Here is an 18,110-nt window from a genome sequence, read left to right on the forward strand (position 1 = left end):
CCCCCCCGTGCCCCCCCCCCCCCCCCATTAATGCAAATACAAATCCTCAATCTTTACATTTTGATTCTGTTTTAGCTCTCATATTAGTGATACTAAAAAGTCCTGTGGTTAATTTCTCCATAATAATATTAAGAGGCCTACCTACCATTAACATGCTTTCAGGTTGTCTGCCCTGTCATATATGAAGACAACATAATTTTTCATTAGGAAGTTCCAGATATGAAAATGAAAGCTCTTTGGCAGTGGTGTGGGTTGGGTCCTAGAATCCCTTCACAAAAAAAATTAATTCCTGGGTCTCTTTGAATTGAAAAGTTGGGGGGGAATTAATCTTTGACAATGAAGGATTTGTTCTGTAAAGCTTCGTAACCAAAACATCCAGCTTCAAGAAGAGGCATGTGCACACTGAGAATGATTTATTGAAGCCAATTGATTTCAAAGATCTATTGTCATGTCAGACTTAAACTGAAGAAATTGCAAATCAGATCTTGCATGTAATAGTTGGCCACAGCTGTTCTGCATGCTTCCTGCTAATTTTTTATGGAGTTGATGGACCTACTTATCTCAATCTGAACAGATTCATGTGTCTTCTGTCTTCTGATCATTCTAACCAGAAGAGAAATTATAATGTGTGGTCTTGTGAATATATTTACTTTTCAATTAGGTCTGCCTTGAAAAACTGAATGACATTCAGTTGGCTCTTGTAATATCAAGACTTTATGAGTCGGAATTTGAAGTACCTAGTACTTACAAATCTGTACTACAGAAGAGAATTTTGGGAAGTGTGTTTCCTGGAAAAGAGAGCTCAGGAAACATGCACTGTGACCCTTTTCTGCGAAGTATGGCTTACTGGATTTTGGAAGATTATAGCAAGGCTCTTGACACTTTGATTAAACATTCAGTTGAAGATGAAGGAGGTAAGAATATGAGTATTTTGCCTGTTAGGTTGGTTTTAACTATTTGTTCATTTAAGTAGTAGTTTCTTAAAGTGTAATCTGAACAAGATCAGGTACTGCACAGTTGCTCACCATTGCTAGTAAGTAGCTTGCTGTAGCAATGTATGTGGTTTTTATAGTAAATGTGGTGATTGTGGTGGTGTTATCCTGTATCCCATCAATGGATACTTAATTTCTCCTTTAAGTATGTGAATATGAGGATAATGAGAATGAGCCTGCAGTGTAATCTACAAGATCAGGTACTGCACAGTTGCTCACCATTGCTAGTAAGTAGCTTGCTGTAGCAATGTATGTGGTTTTTATAGTAAATGTGGTGATTGTGGTGGTGTTATCCTGTATCCCATCAATGGATACTTAATTTCTCCTTTAAGTATGTGAATATGAGGATAATGAGAATGAGCCTGCAGTGATGCAGCTGTTTTTCCAGCAGCAGCTTAAAGATGAAGAGACAAATTAGCTTCATTAGTTAATGTGACTCCATCACAACCTAGGAAAAAATTTCTGGTGGCACAGTTACATAGCAGAGTCTGGAAGACATGGTGTTTTGTAGCTTTTAGTCCTTGGGAAGAATGGTTGACCACAATGATAAACTGCCATAGGAAAGACTTTGATATTTACTATGATATAAGGAGGCCTACGTGGTGCCTGAAATAGCATGTAAGTCTCCTAAAGTGATTCTTTTCCCTGTTCACTTGCTAGCTTTATAGGCCTGCTAAGAATCAGTTGTGTTATTTCCTAAAGTTAGTGTTCTCAAGGAAGTTGAATGTTTCAAGTCCCTAGTAGTTAGCATGCTAGCTGGTTTCAGTCCTGGTTACTGAGAGAAACTTGATGGGGATAAATGAAGGCTCGAATCCCCCAAGTTGTGTAATTCGTTTTAAAAACTGGTTTCAGTACACCTCAGGATAATTTGGAGCAAATGAGGGGTGTAGTATTCAGTTGTTTCCGTCTTGGTCACATCCTCCTGTGTAAAATCATTTTAAAATGTTACTAAATCTTATTTAATCAATTCAGTGGCTTGTTTGTGATGTTTTGCTTTATTTTCTTACTTAAAAGGTGCTCTTTCATGTACCTTTTCCTATTATCTGTAGTTAATTGTGCCATAACTCCTGATAGAGGAAACAGTAAGGGTGTATCTCAGCTAACCCAGACTCTTCGAAAGCTGCGTGAATCATCCTATGCTGATGCTTGTATCTTTTCAGGGTTTTTTGTGGTGTGGTTTTGGACACGAAAATAAAATGTGTAGGTGCTGTACTGCTGTATAATTAATTTATTTGTATGTAATACTGATATCAATATGTATAAAAGTTATGGATTTCCTAATTTTATTATAAGTTGCATTTTTGTTAAGAGGTAGACAAAATAAAAAATACTAATCCAGAATTTTTAAAAATACTTTTTTTAAGTAAAAAATCTTTAGTAAGATGTAACATCGTATTATCATTTATTGATGGAAATGTCAAAAAGCTAAACTGAACAGGAAAGTGGTCTTGTTTGACTGCAGGACTGGCCTGACTGCAAGGAAAATAAATGGCAGCTGTTTTAAATTAAAGGTCCTACCTGCTCTCCCACTCAAGCTTCTCTTTTTAGTAGTGATTAGGTTTGGCAATGTCCTCCCTCCTAAGATATTCAATTGATAAAGGTGCAAAGCAAGGTGAAAAGGGGGGTGCAATGAAGTAAACAATAGAATTGAATACTAAGACCTAATAGACTTCTGATGAACTTGGAACTTTGCAGGTGGATTATTTCGTACAGAATGGTAGATTTTCCTCATGATGCAATATCTTTTCAGATGAAGGAGATGGCTCATCAAGTTGTAACCCTGCAGTGTTTAACTTCTATAACTACTTACGAACACATCCTCTCTTGTTGAGACGTCATTTTGGCTCTTCTGATACATCTTCTACACACATTTGCCTAACAGTAGAAAATGGATTAGCTGACAAAATCAACCTAGGTGAAAGACGGCTGTTTTTCACCACTGCATATGCTCATCTAAAAGCTGGTTGTCCTATGTTGGCCTTAGAAGTGTTATCAAAAATGCCCAAAGTTGTCAAGAGGTCAAAGTCATTCTGTAGAACCCCTAGTGTAATGGATACTAGTAAAGATTTCTCACCATCTTCTCCAGTTAAAGAGTTGGAAACAAAAGACCAATCTTCCAGTGTTGATTGGTCACAGCCAGTATCAAATGGTCTAGGTTCATCTTCAGATTGTTCATCAGTAAAACATTCAAGTTCAACTCCTTCCTTTGACTGGAGCCAGCCAAGTGTGGTATTCCAAGATGAACACTTGAAACTACAGTCAGACAGTGATGAAAGTGATGAGAGTGAAGATTCTTCCCTGGTAATGAAAGAGCTAAAACCTCTGAAGAAAGCTAAAAATTTATATGAAACAAGTTCTAGCTACACAGAATCTTTTAGTGTAGTTGATGACAAAGATATTGTAAGTCCATCAGAAGATATAATTTCAGCACAGCTGAAGTTTAGAGCTTGCCTGAAAATTCTTACTGTAGAGCTTCGTACGCTGTCCACTGGTTATGAGGTAGATGGTGGGAAGTTGAGGTATCAGCTTTATCAGTGGCTTGAAAGAGAAGTGGTAGCTCTTCAAAAGACCTGCGATTATAGTGTTGAAGTAGAAGAGATACAGTCAGGAATTAGTGTGGTGCCAGAGGAGGCTACATTACATGAAAATGCTGAAGACTTAGCTGACCAGCAAAAAAATATGCTACAGAAAGAAGACTTTCAGAAAAGACGTCAATGGCTTCTGAAATACCAGTCTCTCCTAAGAATGTTCCTTAGTTACTGTATACTTCATGGCTCTCATGGTGGAGGTTTGGCATCTGTCAGAATGGAATTAATTCTGCTATTGCAGGAATCTCAGCAGGTATGTGGGGGAGCTTAGTTTGTTTTCTCTGCTTCAGGTTTGTTGTAGATTTTTTTGAATGTTTATGTATTATTGTTGAAGTTTTCCTATTATAGCATGCACCTGTCTTATAATAAGTGTAACACTGTTTTTAACATGTTATGTTTTCTGTAGGTCATGGGGTTTTTTGTTGTTTAGAATCCCCTTCCCCTCTTTCAGAAGTTCTTCTGTTCCCTTTAGGAAGCTGTACTATCACTTTGTGTGTGTGTTTCTGGCTTGTTTTTAGGAGCAGTCAACACAGATACCTTCCAGCCCTCTACCAGAGCAAAGCTCCATACCTCTCCTATTTGCTTGCACAGCTAGTGCCAAAACAGTGGTGGCTAATCCATTGCTACATCTTGGTAACTTAACTCATGATATATTACATGCCATAATAAACATTGATTCGCCACCTCATCCAGATACTCAGAACAACAAGGTGTGTATTTTTTTTATACGTGTTTGGGTTTGTTGTTTTTGTCATTGTCCAGTTTGCTGAAGTCATGGATCTTTTTCTGACAGCATGACAATTTTCTGACATGCCTACCTGTGACAACTAATAAAACTGTGGAATATCAGCGTTTTCTGTAGTACTTATCTTGGGCTAAAATAAGGTCCACTGATTATTACTTATTGTTGAGGTGCTGAGCATCTGGTTCAACAAGCTGAAGTAGATTGGCCTCTCTCAGGATATTGGTCCAAGGTGACATCTGTTATGGAAAACATGTTGTACTACACTGTCAGTGACACATTGGTCTTTATGATAATATAATCATTACTTCTGTTACATTAATGGTAAACTCTGCATTTCAGTCCTAGACCTAAGTAAAATTAAGTTTTGAAGTATAAAAACTGATTGTCAACAAAGTACAGTAAACTCAGACTTTTTTGTGAATCAGTATATATGTTTATACAGTAAAATATAGCCTGTTTTTTTAAGTTACATTTCTGTAAGATTTCTTCTGTATTTGACCTTGGACTGGAAACCAAACTTTAAGGTTAAATTTTTCTTGGAGTTTTGTATGTGTTAGGTCCCAAATCATGTTTACTTTTAGCAGAGATTTCTAGAGAACACTCAAGAGATTGCTTAGTTCCTGGTCTGTGCTTCTTTTCAGAGGGAACAGACAAATAAGTATAAGAAACTCATTTTTTAACTGAACCTTTTTGATCAACAGATTCTCTAGCTCTTTGTGTGTTTTGTGATACATTAAGAAAAGTATCAGCTATGATAAAAATAGTGTTCATTGTGATACTGAGTAAATTGTATGTCTGAGAGCTGCACAAGAATTGTTCAAGAACTAAGCTGCATTGTAATTTTTATTCTGAACCAAAGCCTTTGTATTCTGAGCCAGCATATTGCTACTGTCTGAGGGTATAATCACTTATGACTGTTGTATAGAGGTTTAATATGTTGCTGTTTCTTAATTGAAAACGTTGCAGCTCATTGTGATACTGAGTAAATTGTATGTCTGAGAGCTGCACAAGAATTGTTCAAGAACTAAGCTGCATTGTAATTTTTATTCTGAACCAAAGCCTTTGTATTCTGAGCCAGCATATTGCTACTGTCTGAGGGTATAATCACTTATGACTGTTGTATAGAGGTTTAATATGTTGCTGTTTCTTAATTGAAAACGTTGCAGCTAGAGCTGATCTGTGATTGTGGGTTGGTGGGGTGAGTGAGTGCTTCCCCATCCCTTTTGTTGCAAAGTGGATTGATTTACCTGAAATGAATGCTGAAGAGAAGGTGGCTTTGTAAGTGATTTTTGCCATAAATGCTTATACCTTCCATATTCAGTGCTTGTCCTACTGTTACAAATCTGTATGCATGAAAGGCTGTGATACTAACAACTGTTCATCTTGGGTGTAATATGTTCTATAAAACTTTGTCTTACAGATATATGTAATGCATACCTTAGCAGCGTCACTCTCTGCTTGCATCTACCAATGTCTTTGTGATGGCCACAGCTACAGGTAAAGGTCTATGAGAAGTACTTTTTAGAGAATGGTCAACACACTGTCTCACTGTAGTGGTGGTATAATAGATAGTGCACCAGAAGGCAGTGCTCACACCTGTCTACATCTAGAAAGGGTTATCACTTGAATAGTTTTAAACATAACTTTTTTTATAAATAAGACATCCCACTTTTCTGTTTCACAGCTCATTATTTCAAGCACAGTTCACTGGAACAGTGTATCAGACAGTGCTATTAACTCAGCGCCATTCTCTAAGAACAACAATAGAAGAAACAGTGACTCCCAATACATCACCACCTCAGTGGCCAGGTATCTAGAGTTGATTTGTTTTTTTCCTCTTAAGGAAAATTTAATTGTCTGGATCCACTGTAAGAGCATGTAGCTATGCTCTGGACTTTCTAGTAGTACTTGTAACAGCTGTGCTGTTTCACAGCTCATTTCAAGCAAATCAGTTCACTGGAACAGTGTATCAGACAGTGCTATTAACTCAGCGCCATTCTCTAAGAACAACAAGCTTAGAAGAAACAGTGACTCCCAATACATCACCTGCTCAGTGGCCAGGTATCTAGAGTTGATTTGTTTTTTTCCTCTTAAGGAAAATTTAATTGTCTGGATCCACTGTAAGAGCATGTAGCTATGCTCTGGACTTTCTAGTAGTACTTGTAACAGCTGTGTGGTAAAAAGTTTCTTACAATAAAATTTTATCTTCATTTTTCAAAAGCTGTAAGCTAGTAATTCTGGTTATTCACTAAGTCAGGTTGATTTATATGGCTTTCTCTTGCTAAAAAATGTTAGTGGGGGCTCTAGTAACGGGCGAGTAAATGGAAAGTAAGGTGCCGTCCTGTGCTCCTCTTGCTCCCCCTTGCAGGCAACAGATCAGTGTCACCATTTTTCTACTTGTTACTCTTGAAAAGGACTTGAAAGACTATCTTAGTTTGTGCTCCATCTCAGAATGATTGTAGCTTATGTACAGCTTTTGAACTCACTTGAAACTACTGACAATGAGAAGTTTATAATGAATTATGTTGTGCTGTAGCTGTAAAACCCATGTAGGACTTCAGGTAATTCTTAATGTGTGCTGGGGTCTATGCTAATGAAGCTACACTGCTCACATTAGAGGGAGTGTAAGCTACGTAATATATGTCTGTATGAGCTTCAGTTTACAGCACCCACTTTAATGTAAGCGTAACCAAGAAATATGCTTTTATGTTACGGGATTTGTTTTTTCAATGAGAAAATTTCAAATTAAAAAAGTCTTTTGGAGAACCTTAAGCAGTCTTGTGTTTGCTGTACTGTTTTTCCTTTTCTGCAAAATGTTCTGTCACTGAATCTACAGATTTTAGAGATAAATCAGATTGTCATCTATTTTCTCCTTATTTCATTAGTTGCAGAGTTAAATTTCTAATGAATGAGACAAGGAATTGTTAGCAGTTGTGCTTATAGGTAACATCACCTTGAACTGATTTCTCTATTTTTTTAATAGCTTCACATGCTTTATGTGCAAATGGGAGAGTATGACACAAAGCAGAATTCTTTGGCCACTGCTGCTTGTATTTTCTCTATGTGCACAAAGTGACACAGAGCCACATCTGAAACATCTCTTTACAACTTTTTGTGGGAGCATAAAAACACTGCAAGATGTTTAGTACTTGGGTGAAAGAAAACTTGTCAGACAATGCGTAGTTCAGGTCGATGCCCATGATTTTTGGTTGGTTTTACCACTGTAAAGTGAGAATAGAGCATTTCAACTTAGTGTTACGCTGGAGTTATAAACCTAACTGGTGAAACAAGCACCACAGGAAAGTCAATGAGCAGATTAGTATTTTTATCTTAAGTATAAGATTTGGATGCTATGTATTGAATGTACTGTGAGGCACTGGATTAAAAGTAGATAATAAAGAGCTAACCCTTTGCTGAAAGAATTGAGGAGCCAGAAAAGAGAGAGCTTGAGAGATGGGGGGAAGAAAGATTCGTGTAAGTAATGTAACTAAATGTTGTATCATAGAGTTTCAGTACCAGGGAGTTGAATTAAAGCTGCCAGTGTTTTATTTAAGATATATACCAAAATTTGAGTGCTTTTTTGTTATTTTTTTCCTCTTATTCTTGAAAAGTTGCTATGTATTTCTTTTAACTGTTAGTCCAAAACATGAAGCTGAAAAGCTGTAATAAACTGTTAAAAATAAATAGCATGCCACTTTCTCCTGGAGTTTTCAATTTCGTCTAAAACTTAAAATTTTTCTACACTGGAAGGTACTAAATAACGTAGGTTACCAGTCAAAATACCCATGATAATCGAGAGTATGTTCACACACACATATATGCTTTTTTCTTTTTTCTTTTTTTTTTTTTATAAACAGGAATAACAGCTCTAATACGTCTCTTGAATTCTGCTGGTGAGGAAGCCCAGCCAGGTCTCACAGTTTTACTTTGTGAAATTCTAACTGCAGTCTATCTGAGTCTGTTCATCCATGGCCTAGCAACACATTCTAGCAATGAGTTGTATAGAATTATGGCTCATCCACTTAACAACAAAATGTGGTCTGCTATCTTTGGAGGAGGAGCTCATATGCCCAGCAGAGGACAACTGCAATTAAAGACAAAAACTGGTTAGTTCTATTGTTTTACTTCTATTTGTCTTCTGGGTTTTTTAAGAAAATGATGTGACTGCTGAAAGCTTAAGAGTAGTTGCTTTAAATAGTTCTTGTTCAGTAATAATTCGATGTTTCTATATCTGCAAAGAAAAACAAAGATCTAAAATTATTGGCATAGATAATTGTGTAGAAGAGAGTAGGAAGCAGAAGTGAATGTTACTGAAATAAGGTTTCCAAGTAGCACAACTGCTGTAATGTGAGGGGGTTAAGTTCATCTTAAAAAGATGATTTTCAGTACTATTACAGCCTAGTTTTTAATGTTCATTTTAAAGCTTTCCAGTTCTCTCATAACAGGAATATATTCCCATTTTACAAATACAGTATGTTTTCTCTCTTTGGCAGGTAGGCACTTCCCAATGCCTAGCCCACATCAGGTAGTAGTGTTCTCCATGGAATGCGTGGGGTTTTCCAAATCCCTTACTGCCTTCAGTACTCATAGTCCTACCAAATCTTCAGGCAAGATACTAGATTTAGTACTAGGCCTCTACATGCAGTTTGCTATGTGTGATTTTTTTTGCATACGTAGAAAGACAGAAAAACTTCTGTTTGCAAGCCATGACATCAAAATTTAAAGCAAAGTTTTGTAATTAAAGCAGCAATTGAATTGGACCTTTTTAAAAAAGAAAACTGGCAGTGCTGTTGTATTCTCACTACACTTCATTTGAAATCAATGTTAAATATAAAATTACTTTGACCATGGTTTGGAAGGATCAGAAGTGTTTCATATCTTTGTTGGAGAGCTGCTTGTTTTGCTTTTTGAATATAAGCATTATTATGCATGTGGATTTCTAAGTGTTCATTCTAGACATTACAAAGAAAAGGTGTCTTGTTGATATTCAATTTTTGTAGTCTGAGAACCCTTTAGGAAAGCAAACAACCTTCAGGTTTTAAATTCAGATGATTATAAATTACCCTGAGGTCCAGAATGAATTCTGTAATGCTTTTCTTCTTGATACAGATTTGTGCTTTGTAATTTAGTTGGACTTCTATAAAACCAATTTTATACAGATAAATTTACTTAAACTATGGTGACTCGTACGTCACATCTGAATATAGATACACAATATAACCTGAACGATACAATTTTCATTATTATATTGTTATTGATATTATATGTATGTTACATATAAAAATGTCTTACCTTGCATTTAAGGAAAACTGGAAATGTAGTCTGTTTAAATACAGACTTTGTCAGATGTTTAGAAAAGTATTTTCAGAGTAGAGGTCTTTAATCAAAAGTGAGCTCTTATTCTAGATCTGATCAGTTTTCTCTGTGGTATTGAATAAATATTTCTCATTATAATTTTGTTAAGGTAAATATATTTGCCATATCAGAATTGTTGGAAGGCATAACTGGCTTTTGTTGGCAATTCTAACTTTCCTAGGTGTTGGTAACTGTATACTGAGGTGTGTTAATGCTGCTGCTACTACTGTTTTAAAATTATACTTGTTTTTACATAGAAATGTATTCTGAAATGTATACTAAATGCCTGTCTATTGCATGTTTTTCTTAAAATGAATGTTCGCTGGCTGATCGCAGAATTAGTAAAACTGTTGCTGGAAGACTCAAGAAGCTGAAACTGAAAATTTAAGGGAAGAAGGGACCTTTTTAAATACTAATTTGTAGGGATAATCAAACACTGGAAGAGGGCCTAGAGGGGTTGTGGTGTCTTCATCTTTGGAGTTATTCAAAACTTGAACAAACTAGGCCATCATGTAAGCAAGCCCTGTTCTGAGCAAGGGGCTGAACCAGGTCCCTTCCAACCTATGTAATTCTAGGATTCTGTAGGTCTATTATTTGTTTTTAATGTGTGTTTATCTAGAACAAATTTGGGACAAGGAATTTTGGAGAAACATCTTTCTCTGTCACTTTAAATTAAAAAAAAAGGACTCCCAGTGAAGCAGAGGAGCTGGATTAAAATCAGCTATATTTTTGTGCGTTTACTGTCATCTCTTACTTTTTCTTCTGACACCCAGAAAAGAACACTGAGAAGTGACTGGAATGCTTGTTCCAGTCAACTATGGCACATTTTTCCACAGTATGATTTAGACTTTGTATAGCTTCCCATTTTGTTATGCATAACTAGACTCTTTTTTTCTTAAGTTTATTTTGAATTTTTCTGAAAAGTTTTCACTCTCAAATGGAGATTAAAAGTAAAAAATTCTTAACACTAAAAATTCTAATCTAGTCTGAACGTGGATGTTGATCTCCAAGTTTCAAATTTAAGAGATTATAGTACTATGTACAGTGCTGACCAATGAAGTTATGTGATTTCCCTTTCTGCTTTTTGCTTTAGTTGACTTGAGCATATAATAGCTTTGGATATAAGATTTCTTTTAAACAAATGTGATCTTTCTTTAAGACACAAACTAAAAAACAGGAACCAAAAAATAGTTCCTGGTAGTCTTGTAAAATCCTGGTCTCTGTTAGGAATTAGTCTGTATGAAAAACTATTGTTTTATCGCCTCTTTCATAGTAAAGAGCAGACAAAGCATAGCAGTTTGAATGCTTTTTAGAGCTGCCTGACATGTTATGCTTTCCAGCCGTGTTTCTTGTTTTTGCAGTTGCAGCAAATGATTTTGACAAACTGGGTTAGCATTTGAGAATTTACATTATGTCCTAAAATTGTGGATATGTTTTGTTTTCAGAGGCAATTAGCATCTGAAAAATAATCCTATTGTTGAATATAGTAGATCTTTTCAGAATCATATTTACCATGTAGTTTCTCTTCAAAACTGACTCAGAAAACTGTTTTGTAACTTAAGTCTATATAGAGATGGTAAGTCCTCTATAATCCAGAGGGTTCTTAAGGAAAAGTTTGAATTTTGCTTTAACAGTTAGAAATCTGTAATTTCTTTACATATATTCAATTATTCCATGCTACAAGATTAAATTAAATGCAGAACTACTTCCAAAACTTGAGTATTTTACAAGTATATTTTATAGACTTAAAGTTGTCATTTTGGGTTTCAGATGTAGAAAATCAGAAATCTGATAATACTTAACTATTAAGACGAGTTATTTTTCTCTGCTGATTGTCCTAACTTTCCAAGCAATTAGAAAAGTTTTGACACAAATACTATTTCTGAGTACTGTCATAGTTGTACTTGCTATTGTAGGTCCTTGCACAAGCTGGAAGGTTTTAAAACTTGAGGAATCTGTATCCTTTTATCTGTTCTGAGATTAAGCCATTCCTGGAGGTGAAGCCTAAAAATAAAGACCTTTTACTGTTGTTTCCAATTTGCTGGTGGAATTGAATAGCACTGTTGGATTTAGTCCAAAGCAGAAAGCTTCTAGTCCGAAGCACTACTAATGCAAGTTCAGTTTTGTTGTTGTTTTAGATTCTGGATGAAACCTACCCCACAGTAGGTACAGCAAGCAGATAAATGCAAGAGTTCTAAGGGTTTGGTTTTTTCTTTACAACTGCCAAGCAAAAACTTGGCCAAACACCAAATTCATCTTCTGCTTAGATGCTCTGTTACTCTAGGTCAGACATTTATAAAATCTGTAATGGCAGTATGTTTTCTAGGAGGTCATGAATAATGGTTTGTGGAGAGCAAGTGAAAGCTACAAATTATTTCAGAGGATCTAACAAGAGAAATACATGCATAAGACTGACAGCGGAACTGCACATCCTATGGATAAGTTTTATGTGCACATCCTCATTATCAAGGCATCTGTTTTTCAAAACCTCTGGCATGTTAGACAAAACTCATCACAGCAAGAGCTGACAGTTTATCATTTCTCCCTTCTTATGTACATATAGTAATCAAACTGCAGCTTACGGAACTTAATTGCAGTTGCTACTGTTGAGTGCTAATTCATTAAATTTATCACCTTGGCCACACCGGCTATTGCCCATGAGTAAGCAGAATATCATGTCAAAAAATTCAGGATTTGTAACCTTGCGAAATGCAAATTCTTTTTAGGTTTGAAGTCGAAATGTCCAGAAGTGTTACTAGGCTGCTGTTCTAGTTGGCTTTCATAGCTTCCCAAAGAATTACAGAAATCTGTGCAGGGCTTTACACTCACTAAAATGATTCGAGGTGTGATTCAAAATCAGTATTTCTTTGTCATGTCTCTCTCATTCCACTCTGTTCTGGGCTTCAGCAGTGCTGATATTTGTTGATGCCTGCAATCAAGGGTGAGGTTTTGCAAGAGGACAACTTATAATTTTACATCTCTTAATCAAGACTTGCATTTTCCATATGGTGTTGGGGTGTTGATGCTTCATGCCTGCACACAGCCTTCAGTAAAACACAGTAACTGACTTGCATTTTAGTTTTTTTGGAAATTGAAAGAGATCTGCCTTTTAGCTCTTCCTGGGAAGGTGGAAGGGAGGTGATGTGGGCAAAAAGTCTTTTGAATATCATTGTACGTGTTAGATCTTGGCAGAAATAGAAGCATTTTCCTTGTCTGAAATATTACAATATTCTTGGATAATAACATAAATTGTATATTTATCTTAGAAGTAAAATGGAACCGAAGATAAATGTTTTGAATGCAAAAAACATGTAAAAGAGTTTTAACTAGAAATATATGAGAAACTTAAAAGTGACAATAATTGATGATCTGAAATCCCAAATGACGAAGTCAGATTTTTAATGAATTTGTTAATTTATCTAAAGATTTTTAGAATGCAAAAGAAAGAAATTGGCATTATTAGTATGTATTTCAAACCATTTAGATGCTTGCACTTTCGTGTGGCTTAAATATTGAATTTTTTCCAATGGCTAGCCTGCAGTATTCTTAAAAATACAAAGAATGATCCAACAGAATGGAAAAAAGTACTGTTTTAAAGTAAAGCATTTGCTTTTTGAATTCTGCTTAGAAAACCAACCTGCAAGCATATACTTGCTTATTTCTGTATCATGCAACACTTGCTCCTTATTTTATGCCTGGTGAATATTTTTTTTTAAGCAATTGCTAAAAATTCATACAGTGATGCATGTGCATGCTCTTTCTAAGCTGATGAGCTTTAAATAATGAAATGAAAATGCATTGTACTGCAGCTATTATATTTACGACTTTTAGTACAGGTAAGTGGATTTCAAATAATATCCCTAACAGTGAAAAAAAAATTATGATACAGTATAGGAGCGCAACACAAACTGTTAAAATATCCCAGTTTCAAGATGAAAGATGAGATACTGTCTTCAGCTTTTAAAAGAATCTATATATAAATTATTTTATAGTTCAGCTGCTTGTAGTGGTAATGGTCATCCTCATATGTGGTCATATGTTTTTGAAAATCCTTGGAAAAACATGCTTTTTTCTGGTCCAAAAATGACTAGAAAATATGAAAAAGTTCCATCAGCCACTGTGAATACAGAGAATTTGCCCATTTGAAGGAAAAAAAAAAGAATTAAAAAATCATAGTTTTGAGGTATTAAAAAAAAAAAGGTGTTTTTAAAAATCAATTTAAATCTTACCTCCCTTAGGATTTACAGTTGGCTCAGTTTGTGTTACGAGCATGTAAGTCTTACATGTGGAATATAACTGTTCTTAAATGAGCGCTGTTTTTCTTTTGTCCAGAGTGTTAGACCTTCTGTTTTTCAAGTGATTGGAGTACCCATAAGAGTTTTGAAGGAAATAGTCTTTCAAGCATCTATCAAGACTCAAAGGTTTCCTGTGGATAAAACATGTAAACAAACAAACAAAAAAGGGTATAGGAAATACTTCTTTGTAGTAGTGCACTCCAGGCATTCGTAGGGATGCTGGCTCTTTTTGTGCCATCCCCGGCATTATTAACAGGAGAAAGTAATTTCAGAAGCTTCAGTGGAAGTTAGGTTTGTGGGCCCTTGGTGGCAGAAGGGAATAAGAAAAGTTAAAACAATAAAGCACCCATTTGCGTTTGTGATGTTCATAACAGTTCATCTTTGCAATCCGTCTGGCCCAATTTATTGATGCTTGAATTCAGTGACAGGGATGTCTAATCTCCAGGTCAGCTCTTTTAGCCTGCAGATTTGCTTTCTTGGAGCCTATTTATTACTGCTGTTAGATCAGCCAAAGACTCAAATCATAAGGCAACCCACATTCCCTTTTACTTAAGAGATGTTTAGATGAGATCTTTTATGACTAGCTGCCTGATCACATTATTGCTCTATGCAAAACAAAAACCCCACTTAATTAAGCAAGAAACAATGAAAAGGTTTTTCTATACTCTTCTTCCCCAACTGCTTTTTTTTTTTTTGCATTTAAGAAAAAGTAGTGGGGTGGAACTTAAGTGTGTTCTTTGATTCTTTTGGGTGATGTCATAGTTTTCAAACCTTAACGGGAAAAGGGAGATTTTAAAATGCTTAAGAAAAAAGTAAATGTTCAGTACTTGGTTAAATAGGTGTTGAAAGTTTTGGGGACTTCAAAAAGCAGTTCAGAAAATCGACTCCCTTTTTATCTTAATGTTTTAGCTTTCTTTGTTTTACCTAGGTTTTGAACCCATTCAGTTATTTCACTGTAGAAACTAATCTCCATGCATCTACTTGAAAATAAAAAATAAATTTTACAATCAAGTAGGAAATGGATTCAAGTCAATTTTGTCTGTAATGGAAGATGAATGAAGGCCACCATGTTGTATCAAATCTCCAAATATGATTCCCTTTCTCCCTCGTCTCTTCTACTTCAGAAGTGTTCTGGCTCTCCAGAACACTAACTTACTGATCAGGAACAGTGACAATCAATGTCATTCCTTCTCTACTAACAGAAAGGCTGTATGGAGTACAATTCACCTACCAAGAACCAGAATGATTTCAGGTTATCAGATGGTTATGTGAGCCTCTTTTTAAGTAAGCTGTTACTTTTTCCATATTTGTGAAGTTGATGCTTCTTAATTAACAAGAAAATAAGGGATCTGAAATGAAGCTTGCTTGTTCATTCATTTATGATATAAGTGCATTAAGATGTTTCTGATAGCTTGGATAAGCTGTTTCCTTGAGTACTGTAATCATCAAGAATGTAATTCAAATAAATCTCTCGTATACACTTGTTGGGGGAAGTGAGGGGACCCCTCAACTCCTAGGAGTTAGAGTATTATTACAAATAATTAGTCCTTCCTTGTTTGATAAGGTATATATCGGATTGTATTAGTTAAAATGGGATCTTTTATATTTGCTGGAGAAATATATTGTCAGGACATACGGATTTATCAGAATTTAACTGTTTAGAAGAAAGTACAGACCTCTTCTGGAAGGAGACAAGGAGTTAAAACTTGGAGTAGGAATGGCAACCTTAGATATTTGCACTATATATTCTGAAAAACAAGACTCTTGGGCTTGTCTTAAACAAGCATAATCAGTATTCAGTAGTGCTTATTAAAGTAACTTAGTTTTGCAGTATTGTTGCTTGAGCAACAATATTTGTCATCTTTGTTATAGGAAAAAAGCTTCTAATGAAGTTATGGGTGTACTCTGCTATTCTATATTATTTGTGCTGGGGGTTTTCCCCTTCTGGATTTCTAGTTCAGTATTAGTTTTGCATATTTGAGGATTAACATTCTCTACACTTATTTGCGACAGAAATAAAACTTGTAATGAGGAAGATTTTTACTTTCTATTATAAATTCCTTTATTAAAAGCAGTAGAGAGGTGGAGCAGACAATTTAAAGCAAGATACTGTATTTTTTTGCTCTGTAGGTGATGGAGAGACACAGCAAAAACGTTACAGGCTTTCATCAAAAACCTCTCCAAAAGAGAGTTCTCAATCACTTGCATTGCCATTGGTAGACCAAGAATCTCCGACTTACAAAGAAAGATTTATTCCTCCTGAGCTTAGCATCTGGGATTATTTCATTGCAAAGGTAATTTTTTCACTGTAATAACAGTTACATATCTATCACTTCTGGAATGGTAATTTTTTTTCTTCTTAGTCTTTATTCTAGGTATTGATTTACATGTGTGATAGAAGCTGCCGGTTTTTATTACTCATATTTAGCTTTTTCTAAAACACTGCCTATAGATATTTTTGAAACAGCTTTCTTAAAAACTGTTGCTATGAAATTAATTTGTTTTCAGATGCTATGAAGAAAACATGTTGCTTTTTACAGTTGCAGAGTACAAATGTATAAGTAATTATGGATCAGCTATTTAGATGAACAAGGAGATGTGAAAAGCTTTTTATCATCTTTTTCAAATGGGTGAAATGAACATGTATACCTACTAGAAATCAAATTACGTTGCCTTCTGTCAAGTCTGTTGTGGCAGATCTTTTTTTTTAGAAAGTTACATAATTGTATGGGGTTGTATGTCACATTTCTGTGTTAACTATTAGCCATATTCTATTCAGCCAATATTCTATTCATATTCTAATTAACTATTAGCCATATTCTATATCAGCAAAATAAATATGTAAGCAGTATTTTAGGAAGAAGGACAAAAAAAGAAATTGTAAATACTGAATAACACAGTGGGGCACTGATGGTGGGCTTATATGTGCTGAACTCTGTAGGCAAGGGATAGGATTTTCTTGTTCTTTAGTCCTCTGAGCCCTTGGAAGAACTAGAGAGAAAATACACTGGTGGTTTTGGCTGCTCCCTGACAAATAACAAGCTTGTGTGTCCTATGTGTGGTTTGATATATCTGACGTGAAAGTAAAGCAAAATAAGAATTGGAAAACTGTTAGTATTTTCATTTTCAGCATTAGAATTTTGAGTAATGTAAAAAATAGTTAAGCTGTTAAAGTATGCAATACTCATGGACAGTTACCCTTTTCATGAGGTACAAACTCCAATGTTACTAATTGAGTAAGATGATATGCCTGCTTTTTTATAAAAAGCATTAAATATTATAATGATGTATTTTTAAAAAGATAATTTAAAACTAGATGTTAGCTAGAAGATACTCAAGGAATATTGTTTAAATTTTTAGCCTTTTCTTCCATCACAAAGAAGAGTGGAATATGATTCAGAAGAGAGTCAGGCAAGTGGCGAAGATGATGAAGATATTGATGGAGATGTGTTTGCATCAAATTCACATAATCAAGAGCATTCTAATTCAAATTCATACAGGTAAGTAACTCTTTAGAATGCAAGATGTTCTGCAATGGCTAGACTTGCATTTCTGGCCTTTTACTTTTGAGATTATCCACCAGTTACTTGATATTTCATGGCAGTGCATCATCTAGACTTAGTTAATTTTTCAATGACTATAATCTTTAATACATGGTATAGTGACTTTTGAATTCAAAGTGTCTATAATATTCTAAAATACTGTTTGTAGTTATCAGCAGTTTATAATGAGAATTTAAAGCTCTAAATTTAAATCCTAATTGTGAATAAGTGAGAAAAATTTATTTTCCTATTAGTAAATGACTTACTAGTGCTTTCTTGTTAGTTGGTCACTGATGAGATTGGCAATGGTTCAGCTGGTACTTCACAATTTGAAGATTTTCTACCCTTTGGCTGGACATGATCTTTCAGGTAATAAGCAGCAGAGTTGTCTTTTCATACTCAATAACCACATTTAAAATCAGTAATGTGTTAAATAATATATATGTTTGTCCTGGTTTCGGCAGGGATAGAGTTAATTTCCTTCCTAGTAGCTGGTACAGTGCTGTGTTTTGGATTTAGGGTGAGAACAAAGTTGATAATGCACCGATGTTTTAGTTGTTGCTAGGTAATGCTTACACTAGCCAAGGACTTTT

At 35.1% G+C, this 18,110-nt stretch overlaps 1 protein-coding gene across 2 annotated transcripts in view; it reads left to right on the forward strand.

Annotated features, from left to right (window-relative positions):
• DMXL1 (Dmx like 1) overlaps nt 1-18,110 on the forward strand; it is an 82,715-nt gene that overhangs the window by 41,475 nt on the left and 23,130 nt on the right. Inside the window, exons 22-31 of one of the 2 annotated variants that reach the window (XM_019471756.1) lie at nt 662-914; nt 2,743-3,833; nt 4,099-4,290; nt 5,746-5,822; nt 6,259-6,386; nt 8,183-8,431; nt 8,819-8,932; nt 16,106-16,269; nt 17,336-17,475; nt 17,801-17,886. In XM_019471756.1, the coding sequence (XP_019327301.1) occupies nt 662-914; nt 2,743-3,833; nt 4,099-4,290; nt 5,746-5,822; nt 6,259-6,386; nt 8,183-8,431; nt 8,819-8,932; nt 16,106-16,269; nt 17,336-17,475; nt 17,801-17,886 (2,494 nt within the window). The remainder of the gene's footprint in view (nt 1-661; nt 915-2,742; nt 3,834-4,098; nt 4,291-5,745; nt 5,823-6,258; nt 6,387-8,182; nt 8,432-8,818; nt 8,933-16,105; nt 16,270-17,335; nt 17,476-17,800; nt 17,887-18,110) is intronic. The other variant, XM_019471755.1, reaches the window with a different exon arrangement.

This window comes from Aptenodytes forsteri, unplaced genomic scaffold (assembly GCF_000699145.1).
Source record: "Aptenodytes forsteri isolate BGI_AS27 unplaced genomic scaffold, ASM69914v1 Scaffold98, whole genome shotgun sequence".
NCBI lineage: Eukaryota > Metazoa > Chordata > Aves > Sphenisciformes > Spheniscidae > Aptenodytes > Aptenodytes forsteri.